This window comes from Clupea harengus, chromosome 8 (genome assembly GCF_900700415.2).
Source record: "Clupea harengus chromosome 8, Ch_v2.0.2, whole genome shotgun sequence".
NCBI classification, from domain to species: domain Eukaryota; kingdom Metazoa; phylum Chordata; class Actinopteri; order Clupeiformes; family Clupeidae; genus Clupea; species Clupea harengus.
This window is the reverse complement of record NC_045159.1, coordinates 21,414,422-21,431,310: the sequence shown is the minus strand read 5'-3', so window position 1 is coordinate 21,431,310 and position 16,889 is coordinate 21,414,422. Positions and strand designations below refer to the sequence as shown.

The window sequence follows — 16,889 nt, the reverse complement described above, 5'->3', positions numbered from 1 at the left end:
TCTATGTGAAGCTCAATCTGTTAGTTAAAAATCTTTTCAGCCTTATCAATCTTATCAATACTTTATAAGGCACTTGTTTTCTAACCTGATCAAGGAAATTGCTCCTTGAGCCTTGTGCTGTAGATTCTGTGCTCTATGTTGTATGATGAGATCATACACTAATGGAATACATCTGTGATTCTGTGCTCTATGTTGTATGTATGAGATCATACACTAATGGAATACATCTGTGATTCTGTGCTCTATGTTGTATGTATGAGATCATACACTAATGGAATACATCTGTGATTCTGTGCTCTATGTTGCTCAGAGAGCACCTCCCTTCCTAACTGGCACCTTGACTAGCGCTTAACTTGCACTTCAACAGTTACATTCCTGCACTTCTTTTTCCTTTCTAGGTCGTTTTTCTAATTCTTATGTAAAGTAGTATTTATTGTTACACCATGATTTTTATTGCTCTTAGCTTGACTGTTCTCTCCCTTGTACGTCGCTTTGGACAAAAGCGTCTGCTAAATGACTAAATGTAAATGTATGTATGAGATCATACACTAATGGAATACATCTGTGACTACCTCAGGACTGCCATATTTGCAAAGAAACAGGACAAACCCAGTGTGACGTGTGCACTGGCTCTGGCAAGGTATGTCCAGTTTGGTTTGATAATTGGTAGTCTGTGATAACAACAAATTAATGGCAGTTGTGAAATTAATTTGTCGCAGACAATAGTACAGTTTGCTTTATTTGTTTGATTACCGTTTTAATATTTGATATTTAATATTTTAGTACGTGTAAGCGATTACACTGAGACGAGAAGATACAGTGAAGATACTAGCCCATGCAGCATTTGTAAAATACATTTTGCTGAAATGACAACTTTGAAACGACGATGACATTCCAGCAGCAAAACAAGCACGCTTTGGAGCAAACCAACGCCTACGCATCTTGGTGTTATTTCCATTTTCTACTCCTCAGTTTACATACATTTTTGAGCGGTCGCTATTCTAAGCAGAAACCGCATAGTTTAGCAAAGCAAAAAACCACAGCAAATACTGTTGTTCATTCATATATCCATACAAATAATCTATGGTTTATTTGATAGTGCACAGCATAATTCCTGCACATAAATGTAACACATCTTTGCAGTCTCAAGACAGTAACTTACACATCAGTGATATACAGTACAGAAAAAAACTTTCAAACACTAAGCCAATGGCTTCATTTAAGGTACACATATAATTATTATTGAGGGAACACTATAAAAAATATCAATTCTTACTAAATTACCTCACACGTGTAAATTACTTCTTATACGATATAAACAATGTATGTTCAATGTCTCATTTCACAGCCTACACTGAACAATTTTTGGACACAGTAGAAAACACCATCCCTACATTCTTACTGAGCTCACTCACAAATGTGAATTACGTCTCATTTAAAGTACAAACATATGGTCGATCTGTCACAACTATTGCCGAAAAGGGGATCCGGCCGCGAGTGAGCGAGGACAGATCCGTCCGCATCAGAGAAGAAGACACAGGGTAAGGCAGACAGTGAGTGAGGTCAGGAGGGGCCAGTCTTTCTTCAGAGCCGGAGCACCTGTGGGAGAACAGCCCAGTCAGTGAGGAGGTATCTGATTGGACAGCCCAGTCAGTGAGGAGGTATCTGATTGAATAGAAACCACTCGGATCCAGTTACTCAAGAAGCAATGAAAAGAAAAAACACTTAATGGGTTTCTTACCGTTTGTGTTCCCACCTGAAAAAAGAAAGCACACATTATGTAAGAAAAACTCTTAACTCGTCCGATAAGATTTTTGAGATGAATGCATTTTCTACCCTAAACTTGAGATCATTGTCATCGTGAGATATCTGCACAAATACTACCCTAAACGATTCCTGTTTGTGGTGATTATAAGTGATTATGGCGACTCCTGTTTGGTCCTGTGGTGATTATAAGTGTGAACTGTGTTGTTTTCACCACTGTGTCACTGCCAAAAACAGGAAGCCGTAATGACCAAGACAAAGACTTTGCAAATTACATCAGGTAAGGGAGTGAGTGTGAGCTAGAGACTACCAACATCTAGTCTGCGTGTGTGTGTGTGTGGGGGGGGGCGATTATGAAATAATTCTAGACCATCTAATCTATCTATTATATTCTTAGTCGGATAACTGCATGGACTGCCTCTCTGATTGTGCTGTTTGGAAGTCACACAAACTGTTGGAACAACAGTGAAATTATTCTAAAAGATTTTACACAAAGCCTCTGCAACTACAGTTGTTGAGACTACGTAAAAAAAAAAAAGGCAATCATATTTGCCCAGTGCGAGAGCAGAGTGCGTAAATGAAATGCTACCTGCGCGTTCTGTGACTGTAAACGTAGTCTCCATGCCAGCATGTATGTGGTCTGCTACATGGCAGTGCAGAAGCCACGTGCCCGTGTTCCCTGCCACCATCTCTATGGTCTGGGTGGTCCCCGGGAACAGATCATAGACATCAGCACGGTGGGTCTGTGCCATCTGTGAGGACAGCAGCAGGAAGAGGCTCATTATGCACATCACATGTTTCCACCAGGACTGGTCATCCACTGACCTTGTGTTGGCAGGAAGAGGGTCATTATGCACCTCGTGTTGGCAGGAAGCAACCATTTTAGTCAGTTTGGTGTTTTTACTTGAACGATTAAGAAGTGTAATGTTTGTCTTAAAAAGTGAAACATTTTCTTAATGTTTCCAGGGGCTGTGAAGTGACTTTGGGATAGCACAACAAAAATAACGACAGTGTTTTTATGCCCTCGTCCTTCTATAACCCCGTATGGTCATGTGAGGCCCAAAAGCTGTTAGACAACACAGACCATAGCTCCTCTTCCTTACTACAACAGCTTATCTGATAGTCAGTTTTGCCAAATACAATTTTTGGGGTGACTACTAACATAAGGTTGAGTGGAAAAGCACAGAATGCCATGTTTAAGTGAGCTAGTCCTTTAAACAGAGGTACTCAGGTAACTCAGGAATGATCATCTGTAACTCGGTGGACGGGTACCTTGTAGGTGAAGGTCTCTCCGTGGAAGTGAACTGTGTGGATGTCCACCTCGTTGCCCATTCCAATGAGATACCACTGCACCTTCTCCCCCGTCACCATGGTGATGCCACGCGCATTGCCATACACTTTACCATTGATTCCTGTCATTGGACAGAACAGGACAAAACAGAACACAAGCTGAGACTATGACGATTGCAATGATGATGGTGATTAGCAGTAGTTTCAGCAGAGCTGAAGTGGCTAGCTCAGTGGGCTGGGTGGTGCCTTCTTTTGCACCCCCAAATAAATTGCCATCATTGGTCATTCCGTAAAACAACTGTCAACACAGATCCTTGAGACTTTCATTAGTGATTAACAGGTGTGATGGCCCAGTGATGCTATCAATGAATGGGCAATCTCCTCCTGAAATACACATGGTCACTCCTCAGAACTGCCCACTCTTCCATGAGCTCATCGCCGCTAATCTGCTGCTAACCATGCATCATGTTGCTCTCCTGAAAATCCTCATCCTCCTCAGGGACGTCTGCCTTGCCCAGGTACGTCTGAATGTTATCTTCCAGGTACCAGGACTGATTTTCGTCAAACACCATGAAGAGGAGCGCAAACTCGCGAGCAACGTCCCTCTGGCGACGGTCAGCGGTCAGCACCCCCCTCCTGCAGATCACCAGAGGACCAATCAGCCCACTCGCTGTGTCCTGCAGCACAGAAGAATGGAGGGAGAGGTGGAGGCATGGATGGAGGGATGGATGGAGAGATAGATGGATGAAAGAGAGAATTAATTAATGAAAGGATGGATAGAAGGATGGATAGGTGAGAACTTCATAAATAAGGGACACGCTGTTTTACAGAGAAACAGAGAACTTTTGAAAGACTTAAATCGTTTTGCTTTACCTTCATAAAATCAGCTGTGGAATAGTAGGCATACGTGATGCAGTTGGGATCGGACTTTCCTGGTCCAGCTCTTTCCAGAACATTCCACTGGATATTCCTCGTTTCACCTTAAAAAAAATAACATTAGTCAGATGCATTTATTTATGCACAGAAATGAAGAACATTTATCTGTAATTTACTTTTTTGTAACCTACTGACCTGGCTGGACAGGTGTTTGTAACCTACTGACCTGGCTGGACAGGTGTTTGTAACCTACTGACCTGGCTGGACAGGTATTTGTAACCTACTGACCTGGCTGGACAGGTGTTTGTTGCATCGTTCCAACCCCATGGGCGTATAGATTGAATGGTCTGCTTGCCAGGTTCTTAAAAGTAATCAAAATCTGCTCTCCAACTTCAGCTTTGATTATAGGACCTACACACACACACACACACACGGAAACACACACATGCACATTTTTACAATGACAATAAAGGCGTTTCTATTCTACACACACACACACACACAACCTATGGCTGGATATACATATGTTATGCCTGTTTATAGCACTAGAGAAGAATTATTTTCATTGTTGTAGTGCTATACTTTGAATACATCAAAGGTAAAAGAGTGAACCACACACATATGAAACTGATGGTCGGGAGGCGTGAAAAAGAACTGCATGGTAACTATTGAACAGGTGAATACAGCCACCTAAAATCCCCAGGTGGGTCTCCTCAGGCAGCCGGAGCTTGGCTCTTCTGAAGGAGGCGTCTGTGTACTCTCTGTACACCGCCTTCTTGTACTTGGAGCCGATCCGGTTCTCGCCCCGTCCCACGAATATATTCCCAGGGCTGCAGGGTAAACATAAACAAATGAACAAACTCCATAAGGACTGGACAACCCAAAGTAGCAGTAAAGACAATCAGAACATTACACAGCACTACTTATAAAGTGACACAGACATTGAGAGCTGGATCTTGCTATCATCTCTGAGTACCGCAATGCCTTACCTGCTCTATCTAAAAAAAAAAAAAAAACTTGCAATTTCCCTTTGAGGATGAATGCTGTACACTCTCAATCAATCAATCAATCAATCATCCATCGATCTGTCTGTCTGTCTGTCTATCTATCTATCTATCTATCTATCTTGTACCGGTTTTGGTTCAAAAGCCCTTCCTGTTCTGTTTCTACTTGCGGTCTATAGCGTCCAACCTGTTTAGTCCCTACCAGTTTAATTCTTAACTGTTTAGTTCCTACCTATCATCTGGATTGGTGTTGTGCTTCTGCAACACCCAGGTGCGGTCCGGGGCGTAGTCCCACTCCACCTCGTCCGCACTGATGAAGTACTGGACCACGGGGCGGAGCACGGGGGGTGGCGTCACACCGCTGCTCGTCTGACCGCACCAGCGCACCTGGTAGTGCTGCCTCATCCCCCCGATGTAGTGGTCAGTCACCCTGCAGCTCAACTCAAACACACCTGCAAGGCAATGTGCACAGACATACAGTTTAGTTCATTAATCATTTAAAAAAATACTAAAATGACTACAATTATTTATTATACAATTATATTTCATAGGCTAACCAAGAAAGTCATTTGGTTTGTAATCTAAAGCCTCTAAAATTAATTTAAATTAATTTAATTTAATTTAATTTAGCATTAGTTGTTGGACTATACTGGGCCTTGGGATTTAGGTCACCTTTTGATCTCTACTTTGGGCAATAACATCTATATTTACAGTCACACCAATAAAGCCAATCTGAATCTGAATCTGAATCTAGTCTAGTGCTGGACTGATGTAATTCCAGCACAGATGAGGCAAGAGTTCACAGCCTGGAGAAAACTTGCTGAGACTCGACTTGTGTTGGAAACAAACAATGACAAGGCTTCGCCCCCATTTCCCCTATCAGCTCCTCCTTTGGAAGGGGTCAAGATTGGCTCATAAAAACAACATTCTCTCCCACCCTACATTTTGGCCACATTTCACTCTGGTTGTCTCTATGCTAACACAAACATCTCTGGTATGAAGCTGGGGGATGACACAAGGGGGCTAGGTGTGTTTACGCAAAGCAGTGGGCCCTGGGGGGAAGGAGGGATCTACAGATGAATGGAACAGATAAACAGATCAATGTGCCCTAACTGGCACTTCGACTAGTGCTTAACTTGCATTTACAGCAGTTACATTCCTGCACTTCTTTTTCTTTTCTTTTCTATTTTGTTTTTCTAAGTGGTATTTATTGTTACACCAGATTCTACTGCTCGTAGCTTGACTGTTCTCTCCCTTGTACGTCGCGTTGGACAAAAGCGTCTGCTAAATGACTAGATGTAAATGTAACAATGTGTCTTTTCTTGTTTGAGGTAACACACTGATATCCCACCTGTAAACAGAGAGAGAGAGAGAGAAGAGATAGAGAGAGAGAAAGAGAGAGAGGGAAAGAGAGAGAGGAGATAGAGAGAGAGAAAGAGGGGGAGAGATAGAGAGAGAAGAGAGAGAGAAAGAGGGGGAGAGATAGAGGGAGAGGGAGAGAGAGAGAAAGAGAAGGAGAGAGAAAAAGAGGGAGAGAGAGAGAAAGAGGGAGAGAGAGAGAGAGAGAGAGCATGTCTTCAGCTCACCGGCTGTGTCTGGCTGCATGGACACAGTGGCCGTGGTGTGTGGAAAGACACTGAGAGTGTCCCGAGTGGTTCCCATGAACTGGAACGTATTTCCCTGGAAGTGGACGCCATGCATATCCCCCTCGGTGCCCAGTCCCATGAGGTGCCACGTCACACGGTCCCCCTGACACATGTCCAGGCCAGGAAGGTTCCCGTACATGAAGCCATTCACCCCTCAATCAGGAAATAAACCATAACACCAGGGTCTCATCCAGTGTATAAATAGTACATGACAAAATACAAGGAATAAAACCAATAAAGACTCATAAACACAGTAAATGCATTCACTGTTCAATGAGAGAAAACGCAGTAACAGTAAACTCACCCATATAAAGTGATACAACATGAATGAGTTAATTTGACAGAAACACGGCTAATTTTTTGCCAACACCACAGCATTTCGGACATTTTGTTGGCAGTTAATATGACTGGGGGAAGAAAGGTTTACCTCCAGAGTTACCCAAATTGATGCCATGAGTTGGATTTGATTAACATGCTGAGATGTATAGATTCTTCACACAGCACAGCAGGAGAGAGATGTTTAATACTATAGATGATAAGTATAATACCATGCATTTTATTGCTCTCCTGGAAGTCCTCATTGTTTGGGTCTGATTCAAACGTCCCGTAAGCTCTTATGTTGTCCTCCAGGTACCAGCTTAGGTTTTCATCCCAGACAGTGAAGAGTACGAAGAACTCTCTAGTCGGCCCAGTCTGTTAAAACAAATGAAAACAATGCAAATACCCTACAAATATAATATATATCGCCTTAATAAATACTTCGATATAATTATACACTTCTATTCATTTTCAGGTTAGTCATCACTCCAAATATACACTCTTACCACAACTATGGTACGCATTTCAATGGTAGTCTGTAGAGTGAGTTTCTATTGCTTTATATTTGTATAAATAGGCAGATGCAAACATGGGTGTTGAGAGCACAGTGAACAGTATCACACTTTGTTTTCTGTTTGTCTGCATAACTAAGCACCCAAAACTTAACACCAGTAAAACATAACTTGTGCTACATTTCCCAATGTATCATCGTTCCATCTCTTGGCAAGATGATCAAAGGTGTAGAGAAAATAAGCAGAAAAAATGTTGTGAAACCAAAACAATTCAGCACAAGTAAGCCATTGGCAATTTCATTTACAGTCCCTTCAATATTCACCCCACCCCAAGCACATTGTGAGTCTGCCGGCGCAAACACTCTGAAGACCATCAGGACCAAGCGCCGGACCTGGGGTGACAGGGCCTTCTCAGTTGCTGCACCCTCCCTCTGGAACGCCCTACCCATCCACATCCATCAGGCTCCCACCCTATACTCATTCAAACAAGACCTCAAAACCCACCTCTTCAAACTCGCCTTCACTTGCTGACCCCTGCTTCCTTTCCCTCCCTACCCTCCATTCCATGACTCATTCCGTACATTCCGTTTCTCGTACCTGTGATTGAGAGGCATTGGGGTTCAGGACAGGTGAGCACTCATACCTGTGATTGAGAGGCATTGGGGTTCAGGACAGGTGAGCACTCATACCTGTGATTGAGAGGCATTGGTGTTCAGGAACGGTGAGCACTCATACCTGTGATTGAGAGGCATTGGGGTTCAGGACAGGTGAGCACTCATACCTGTGATTGAGAGGCATTGGTGTTCAGGACCAGAGCCCCCCTCCTGCACACCTTCAGAGGGCCGACGAGGCCGGAGTTTGTGTCGCGGACCGGATCGCTGCCAGAGAAGTACAGGTAAGACACACAGGGGGGGTCATCTGGGGACGGGCCGTCTCTCACCTGCCACCTGTAGGTGAATCGCTCACCTGGACGCACCTGAGAGCCCAGTTTCACTGTACCTGAGACACAAATCCACCTTTTAGAACACTACATTTATAGAGACGGCTATGGATTAGATCTGGTTCTGGTCTTGTGCCAATCTGCCAAACGGCGATCAGAGCCAGATCAGAGCCAGACCTGAGTCAGACCAGAGCCAGACCTGAGGCAGATCAGAGCCAGATCAGAGCCAGACCTGAGACAGACCTGAGGCAGATCAGAGCCAGACCTGAGCCAGACCTGAGCCAGATCAGAGCCAGATCAGATCAGAGCCAGACCTGAGCCAGATCAGAGCCAGATCAGAGCCAGATCAGAGCCAGACCTGAGGCAGATCAGAGCCAGACCTGAGGCACATCAGAGCCAGACCTGAGCCAGATCAGAGCCAGATCAGAGCCAGACCTGAGTCAGATCAGAGCCATAGTCCAATCCTATCTTTACAAACACTGCTGTTGGCAGAAAGTCGCCAGATAGTAACCAGTACCAGCAGAAAATTGACCATTCTTGGCAGTATTTTTTAATGTGCTATCATTCAAGTAATCTTACAGTTAATAATTTTCACAGGATTTATCAGAGTCGTATTCAATAATATCTGTCTACAGCAATGATTCTGTGCGCCATGAAATTTATTAAATTTCTTTCATTGTAAAGGTAAAGGTGTCAGATTCGGGGAAAACCATGTAATCCTATGGAGAAACAGTAAGCTAGTAACATTACCTAACATTGGCAGCTAGATAGCAGTTTAGCCTCATAACAAGTGAAGAGTTGTGCTGTCAGGTTTAGTACTAATAGGAAACTAAATCCCAATGTAAGGTTTTATGTTATATCTAAGGCTGAAGAGTTAGTCTATTAGGCTATTATGTGACTATTAGGAATTGTAAATGCTAACTGATACATGCATTTAACATTTATTTAATTTATACTTTAACTGTACCATTAGTAATATTATTGGGTTAAATGATCTACAAATGCACTAAATGTGGCAATGTGAAAGTGTAAAAGTGGTAGTGTCTCGAACCATCCTGGTATTGGGTTCCCTCTGAGGTCTTCTCATACTGCAGGCCGTGAGGCTGGATGCTGAAGTTCCTGTCGGCCCTGTTGAGGAAGGTCACCTGAAGGACGTCCCCGACCTCAGCTGCAATGACTGGACCTGATGGGGAGATGAGCGAGATGAACAGGAAAAGCAGGAAAGGGGATGGAGGCAGCTTAGCATAAGCACACCTACATTCATTTGGTGAATATGTAGGGTCTGGCCACGCTCCATTGGGGATCGAGTGAGTGAGTGAGTGAGTGAGTGAGTGAGTGACTGAGTGGATGAGTGAGTGAATGAGTGAGTGAAGAGTGAGTGAGTGGATGAATATGTAGGGTCTGGCCACGCTCCATTGGGGATTGAGTGAGTGAGTTTCCACTCATTGCATCATAATGGGCGTGGACTTCAGATTAATTTTGAAACCATTGGACCAGCCTTTAACCAATCATTTTTGACCACTTTGGGATTTCTATACTCCCTGCTTTGCCACTGACATTGCAGGCTGATATATTAGTCTTTTCCCAGACCACCATTGGCAGTATGGAACCATGCCTTTGCCCTTGATGAATACATTTACACTTCAATTCTTCAATGTTTGCCAGCATTTACTACTGTTTGTATTGTTCTGCAGCATACACTTCACTTCATTTGAACATGACATGGAAATACTATGTGTCAAGCGCCGTAGAAAATCTGTAAGAAGAGACAAGACAAGGAGATGGAGAGGGAGAGGACGAGGGAGAGGGATGCCTACCCAGAATTCCAAGGTGTTCTTCATCATCTGTCAATTTCCTCTTCGCGGAGAAGGTGTCATCAGTGTATGCCACGTAGACGGCTTTCTGATACACCCCTCCGAGTCGACCCCCACCTCTCCCAAAGAACACCTCAGACTGTCTGAATCCCAGAGAGAAATGAACCAACACAGATGGAATGTCAGAAAAGAACCCACCCTTGAGATGACATGATTTTGGTTTTTTATTTTAATAAAAATTTGGAATCACAATTTAAATTGATTGAGTGATTATTGTGCATGGACGGCATTTTAACCTTAATTAATTTGAACATATTGAGTGACACCAGCATTACCTTCCATTCGCTGTGAGTAAAATGTTTTGAGGAATGTCCATTCCTGACGGGGCGTAGTTCCACAGCACCTTCTCTGAAGCGATGAAATACTGCCTAACTCGACCCTCCGCAGGAGGTTCAGAGTCAGTCCTGTTTCCACATGAACTGACCTGGAAAAGGGCCTGCATTCCAGCTGCAGGAACAACCAACAAACACCAGGGGGAGATATTGTGCCATTTCATCAAAGATACTGTAGCATTACTAACTATGTAGCCAGCAAATGACTGTGACAGTTTTTCTGTTTTATTCATCCATGCAATACACTTTTGCAAGCCAGTTTATGATTTACTAATAACTCAAATACTTATGCGTCAATAAGTCAATACTTTCTGAAGCAAATCTCTGAGGGAATACAGGTCATATTATGAAAAATGTTGACCATAAGGCTCAGTAACTTATTAACTACACTGTCTTTATGCTCTGCACACACCTATATAGGAGGAATTAGGACACTGTACAGGTCTTGGTTAATGTTTTGCTAGAATACTTCTTTTAGATCACATAAGCAAACATATGTATCTAATGGATTGACATAAAACCAACAATGCTTTATTCTAGGGACCACAAGCCAGTCAATAATATTTAACCCAACACACCCACACATACACACTTAGACACACACAGTTGGCTCTCCCACATTTGTTGTATTTTACATTTATATCAATATATTTTTTGTCATTATTATTGTTGTGCTGATTTGACTATTATATTTGTGCTGATTGTTATTTGACTAATGAGCTCAAATCAATATTGCTGCATGTATTATGCATTCATTTATGTAACTGTTCATGTTCTAAATTGTTAAATATGTTGTGAGACACTTTGGATAAAAGCCAAATACCTTAACCTTAACCTTAACATCCCCACCTAAAGGAGCCTGGCCTCCTACCTCAACATCCCCACCTAAAGGAGCCTGGCCTCCTACCTCAACATCCCCACCTAAAGGACCCTGGCCTCCTACCTTAACATCCCCACCTAAAGGACACTGGCCTTCTACCTTAACATCCCCACCTAAAGGAGCCTGGCCTCCTACCTTAACATCCCCACCTAAAGGACCCTGGCCTCCTACCTTAACATCCCCACCTAAAGGAGCCTGGCCTCCTACCTTAACATCCCCACCTAAAGGAGCCTGGCCTCCTACCTTGTAGATGGTCGTTGACCTGGCAGTTAAGGAGCCATGTTCCTGTAGTGGCGGGCACCATGTCTGCCGTAATAAACGACGCCGGGAATAGGCTGAGTACGTCGGTGCGGTGGCCCCGGTCCAGCAGGGTGTGCCCGTGGAAGTAGACGGAGTGCATGTCCACCTCGTTGCCCATGCCAAACAGGTGCCAGGCCACCGTGCGGTTAAGGCAGAGCTCAATGCCAGGCAGGTTGCCATAGACATATCCATTTATGGCTGCCACCAGCAGTCAGGGAACAGAACAATAATACAATGAAAGACACCTATACACACACTAGAGATCTATTTACTCATCTTAGCAGTTTAAATGATAGATACATCCAACCAAGACTGTTTATCTACATAGCTGGAGTGCTTAATCCTGCTCCTGAAGCCCTCTATGTTTTGAATGATTTCCATTTTTCTTTGCTCTGCATACTGGACTGAACTCATCAGTGGTGCTTTTGACACCTGCTTTGGCTAATCAAGAACATTACAATCACGCTGGTATAAATCACGTCGGCGTAGATGTTCTGCCCTTGGGGCAGACCTGAAACCTTTTCGCACATAGCATAGATATCACCATAACAACAAGATCGCTTCCAAGGCAACCCACTATGCATTAAGTTGGATTCCCGGAAATCCTCATCATCTGGGTCCACACCGGCCGGGTCAGAGCAGAACATCTGGATGTTCTCGTCCAGGTACCAGCTAAGGTTCTCATCGACGACGCTGAACATGAGGATGAAGTCCTGGTCCACGTCCACTCTCCTCAGCTCTGCACGGTCTGGTCCTTCATCCTGCTGCAGGGTACCTGGGGACCAGGGCACACACGCCGATGGTTGACAAAATCACAGCTGTCTTGGACATACGTCCTGTCACTATGTGGTACAGTTCCAATATAGCCCTGACCTCTAGCAGTTTGACCTCTAGCAGAGTTTGACCTCTAGCAGATTCAGATCTCTGCCAGAATCATCCGTTATAGGGATAACATTTTATTCAGAATGAAAATTTATTTTTTGCACCTTAAATTTCAGACTCATAAAAAATTGTAATTTAATTTAATTTAATTTAATTTCCTGTTTCGTCCCACCTGTCCTGCAGGTGAGAATGGTGCCAATCAGCCCAGAGTAGATGTCTCGCGGGGCGTCCACGTGAGAGTGGTACACCCAGGTCAGGCAGTTGGCGTCGCCGTCCATCGGGGCAAAGTCTGGCGTCACCACCCAGCGGTACGTGTGCTTGCCCCCTGGAGGCACGCCGTCATCCAGCTTCAAACCGCCGGAGGTCTGGTCTGGGTATAGGGCTCCTGAGGAACATCAAGCAGGGCCCCAAACAATCAAGACAAAAACCATCTGTGCTTCACTAAATGCCCCAGTGAAGTCTGGAGTAGCATAGTCAGGCAGTATAGTATCACACCATCACAACAACACACAGTGACCTGGGATTTACTAGATGGTGTAAAATAGTACAGTACTGTTTTATAGTCCTTTATTATGGGAACATTGGGAATGTCACTGCAGTGATGAGTTTAGGAAGGATGTACAGAGATATTTAAAGGACTATTAAGACATTTGTTTCCTACTGCGCTTAACAAAGTAAATACAAGCACTGTTGTGGCAAAAAAAGCCCTGTGTACATATGGATAATTACAGTCAAATGGATAAATGGCCCCTATGAGTATTGATAATTGCCGGCTCACTGCTGGGACTCAGAAGAAACAGGTAGACAATTATATCTAATTGGTTGCCAGTAAATTACATTCAATTATATGAGCTATTCGGATATATGAGCAAATGTAATTGGTAACCATCAATTAGAAAGAAACTGAAAAACAAGCAAGAGCATGTATTCACAAAATATATGACTTGTCTGAAAACAACTCCCCAACAAGACAATGAGACACTGTCTGATAAATGTGTTGGGTATACACATGTTTTTAACAAGGTGGGTAGTTACCAAAAAGCTAAAAGATTGTTGGTGTTTGGGGGCTCAAAGTTGAGGAAGTTCAGTCACGTGATTAATTTATAAAAAAGAAATGCAGGAAAATAAAGGCTTATCTTTCTGGCCTCAATCTCACTGTTACTCCATGCAACATCCTTACAACCAAAGCACACTCATTTTACTGAGGGAACCTTTGGCATCATCCTCTCAGATCATTTACATGGAAGCCGCCGGTGACAAAATAACCTAGTTCTTGTATGTTCTTTGTCCTCATGTCAGTTGTTTTCAGGACCAAAGTAACGTTAGCCCAAAGTCTCCATGTCTCACACCCAATCAATGAGACATTCAAAAACACGTAGGATGAGACAATGAGTTCTTTCATGGGGACAAATAAGAACACGCAGGATGACACAATTAATTATTTTAGGGAGATAAATATGATGACAAAGCATACGGCCAGGAGGAGGCTTGCCATTGGTCAGACTGTAGATGTGCTTTACACTGCTCTCTCTAATGCAACAGAAAAAATACAACAATGTGCTTAATTTCATTGAGCTCATCATTCTGTAAAGGAAGAGAGTCTGACATGACAACTGAGAAGGGGAGACAGAGAGAGTGTTTAATGAATTTAATTTAATTTAATTTAATTTAACTGATTTATTTAAGTGTCTTACCTTCTGAGTCTTTCTTGTAAAACACACCATGCGGGTGCACGGAGAAAGATCTAGAGGCGAAGTTCCTCAGATGTACCATGAATACATCACCGACTTCCCCTTTTAGAACCGGACCCAAGTAACCGAGCCAGTCGGGTTTGGGGAGCCTTTGGGTGTAAGATCCATCCGTGTACCCCACGTAAATGGCTTTCTTGTACACGCGCCCAATCCGACGCGGTCCCCTCCTCAGAAAAACAGAGGCCTGCCTGGGACACAGTTATGGTGGATGACTACGTAGTTCTGTGAGAGGACAGACTAATCATGTGTATTGATTTGATGTCTCCACAGATGACTTTGATAACAGGGACAACATGAGAATCTTTTATGCAATTTCACAGGAATATCTGATTACCAAACCTACAATCAAGGAATGCATATTGATTAACAGAAATGATATTTTCTGACACTACAAAAAGTACTGAAATAAAAATACTGCAGTTATTATATTTACTGCAATAAATACATATGAACCACCATGATCATCTTTTCACTTCCATGCCTAATTTGAAGACTTACATTTCCATTTACACAGACACTGACATAAGCCATCCATAGCTCCGTGCAATGCACTTTTGCATGGGGTTGGCCAAGTTAGTCGAGTTGTTAAAGAGAGAACATGATCATGTCTCTAAACGGTAACCAAGATCTATAGTGATTACTGTTTGACTACAATGTGCAATAACAGCATTTTCAAGATGTCACAGCAAATCAGTCAAGTTTGCACAATATAGACTGAAAGCTATCATACGGTTTTATGACAGTGAGTCTAGACTCGTATACACCCTGCATCTTATGTATTCTGTTTGACTGACGGAACAGATAGTTAGCAGTGTCATTATTCATCACATTGGTCTTAAACCAAAAGGAGGCACATTTAGCCAACTTGTATTAAATGTGTCTATTAGATTACTTACTTTCCCAACCATGTCTGTGTATATTAACTTACTTGATGTTTGAAAAACAAGTGGATTCTGAGTTGTTGGTTAATTATTACAGCCTAAATCTGTTGTATAATATACGGCGTGATAAAAAGCACTCACTCGTCCACAGACACAGGCTTGCCATTGATGAGGTTTTTGCCACTAGGCGCGTAATCCCAGGTCTCCTCTTGTATCCCGATGTAGAAGGTTCTCTCAACACAGCCAGCGTTGGGTATCATCGCAAAACACACGAGCAACAAGACTGATGGTCCTTCGAAATGCTGCATAGCCTACCTATAAAATTCTACTTGTTCCTCTAAATTATATAGTGAGCGGGTGGTATAAAAGAAATACCTGCTGTAGCTTCATTAGCCTACGACGTTATGTGACTTAACTGCGACTACCACGCCTTCACGACGGAAAAGTTTAGGTTCAGAGCTCAGTTCATCTGTTTTCGGCAGTTCGCCATTGTTGCCTCTCGGGGCGTTGTTTGTGCGAAAAGTCAAGGGGTGGCTACCCTGCATGTTTCTTTTAGCCTATTAGGCTAAAAGTTTTTCAGCTCCCGCTGCGACTCGAGTGACCTGGTCTGAAGGACCGCGCGCTCTTAAGGGGGCCGCATACTGCATGAGGATTGGACAGTGCGCATAAACCTCAGGCGCTGATGAAGCCCTCAGTGCGCTTCGGCCTGTGTGACTTCTGGAAAACCCCACATCTATCTGTATATCTTTCTTATGCATGAGACTTCTGTAGAGTTTGACTTACAACTTACTTAAACGGAGGATAGTCATATACATGATAGAGGTTGGTAATACAAATCAGCACTTCACGCTTCTTCAGAGCACCAGGGAAGATGCTAAAACGTATACTTGTATTATGGAATATTGTAGGTTTACAAGATATTCCAGTTTCACATAAACATCACACACTAGCACTAAATGACAAATTTCTCTCTCACACACACACACACACACACACACACAAACACATCACACACTAGCACTAAATGACAAATTGCTGCTGAAAAACATGGTGAAGATATACATAGTGTGTTTAATTATATTACACACTTTAGAATCAAGCAGTTCAACATAAACAGTGTGTTTAATTCTACTTTAGAATCAAGCAGTTCAACATAAATGAAGGGGGGGAAATGTGCTATGAATCAATACAATGAGATATAACTCATTATAATGTATTAATATCCTCAACCAGCACATATCCATTAATGGAGAAATCCAGTTCTCTCCAATTCAGGTAATTGCCAGGGGTATACCTGAGCATTCTTCCATCCATGTAGTTCTGGATTTCGGATGGTGAGATGACATAGTCCCAAACATGAACATCATTGATATGTCCCTGAAATGGATCATTAGACCGAATGATGGGACCATTACCACCCTGTTCTTGTCCTAGTATTATACTGGGGTTAGCACCAAGGGAACCTCCACCATATACACCTTTCCTAACACTGGGCAACTCATTGATAATCATCTGGGACATCCCAGTACTAGAATTCCAGGTTGCACATAGTGAGTTCCACTTATTTAAGTTGTACTGTAAGCCGTAGAATAAGATTGTAGAAGGCTTGTCCCCCATGCGTAATCCATAGCATTTTAAA

At 43.0% G+C, this 16,889-nt stretch overlaps 1 protein-coding gene across 1 annotated transcript; it reads right to left on the bottom strand.

Moving 5' to 3' along the window:
• Positions 1–1,055: 1,055 nt before the first annotated feature.
• Positions 1,056–16,446, bottom strand: LOC105890472 (ferroxidase HEPHL1). The gene is made up of 20 exons (XM_031572314.2): positions 15,392–16,446; positions 14,313–14,557; positions 12,791–13,003; positions 12,314–12,511; positions 11,680–11,934; positions 10,500–10,671; positions 10,168–10,307; positions 9,402–9,533; positions 8,192–8,409; positions 7,129–7,273; positions 6,521–6,733; positions 5,167–5,386; positions 4,621–4,760; positions 4,219–4,341; positions 3,928–4,034; positions 3,512–3,731; positions 3,037–3,176; positions 2,354–2,516; positions 1,742–1,756; positions 1,056–1,599 (listed from the first exon to the last, which is right to left on the bottom strand). The coding sequence occupies exons 1-20, from the start codon at positions 15,556–15,558 to the stop codon at positions 1,523–1,525; spliced, it is 3,303 nt and encodes a 1,100-aa protein (XP_031428174.1). The 5' UTR covers positions 15,559–16,446; the 3' UTR covers positions 1,056–1,522.
• Between the last annotated feature and the right edge of the window lie 443 nt (positions 16,447–16,889).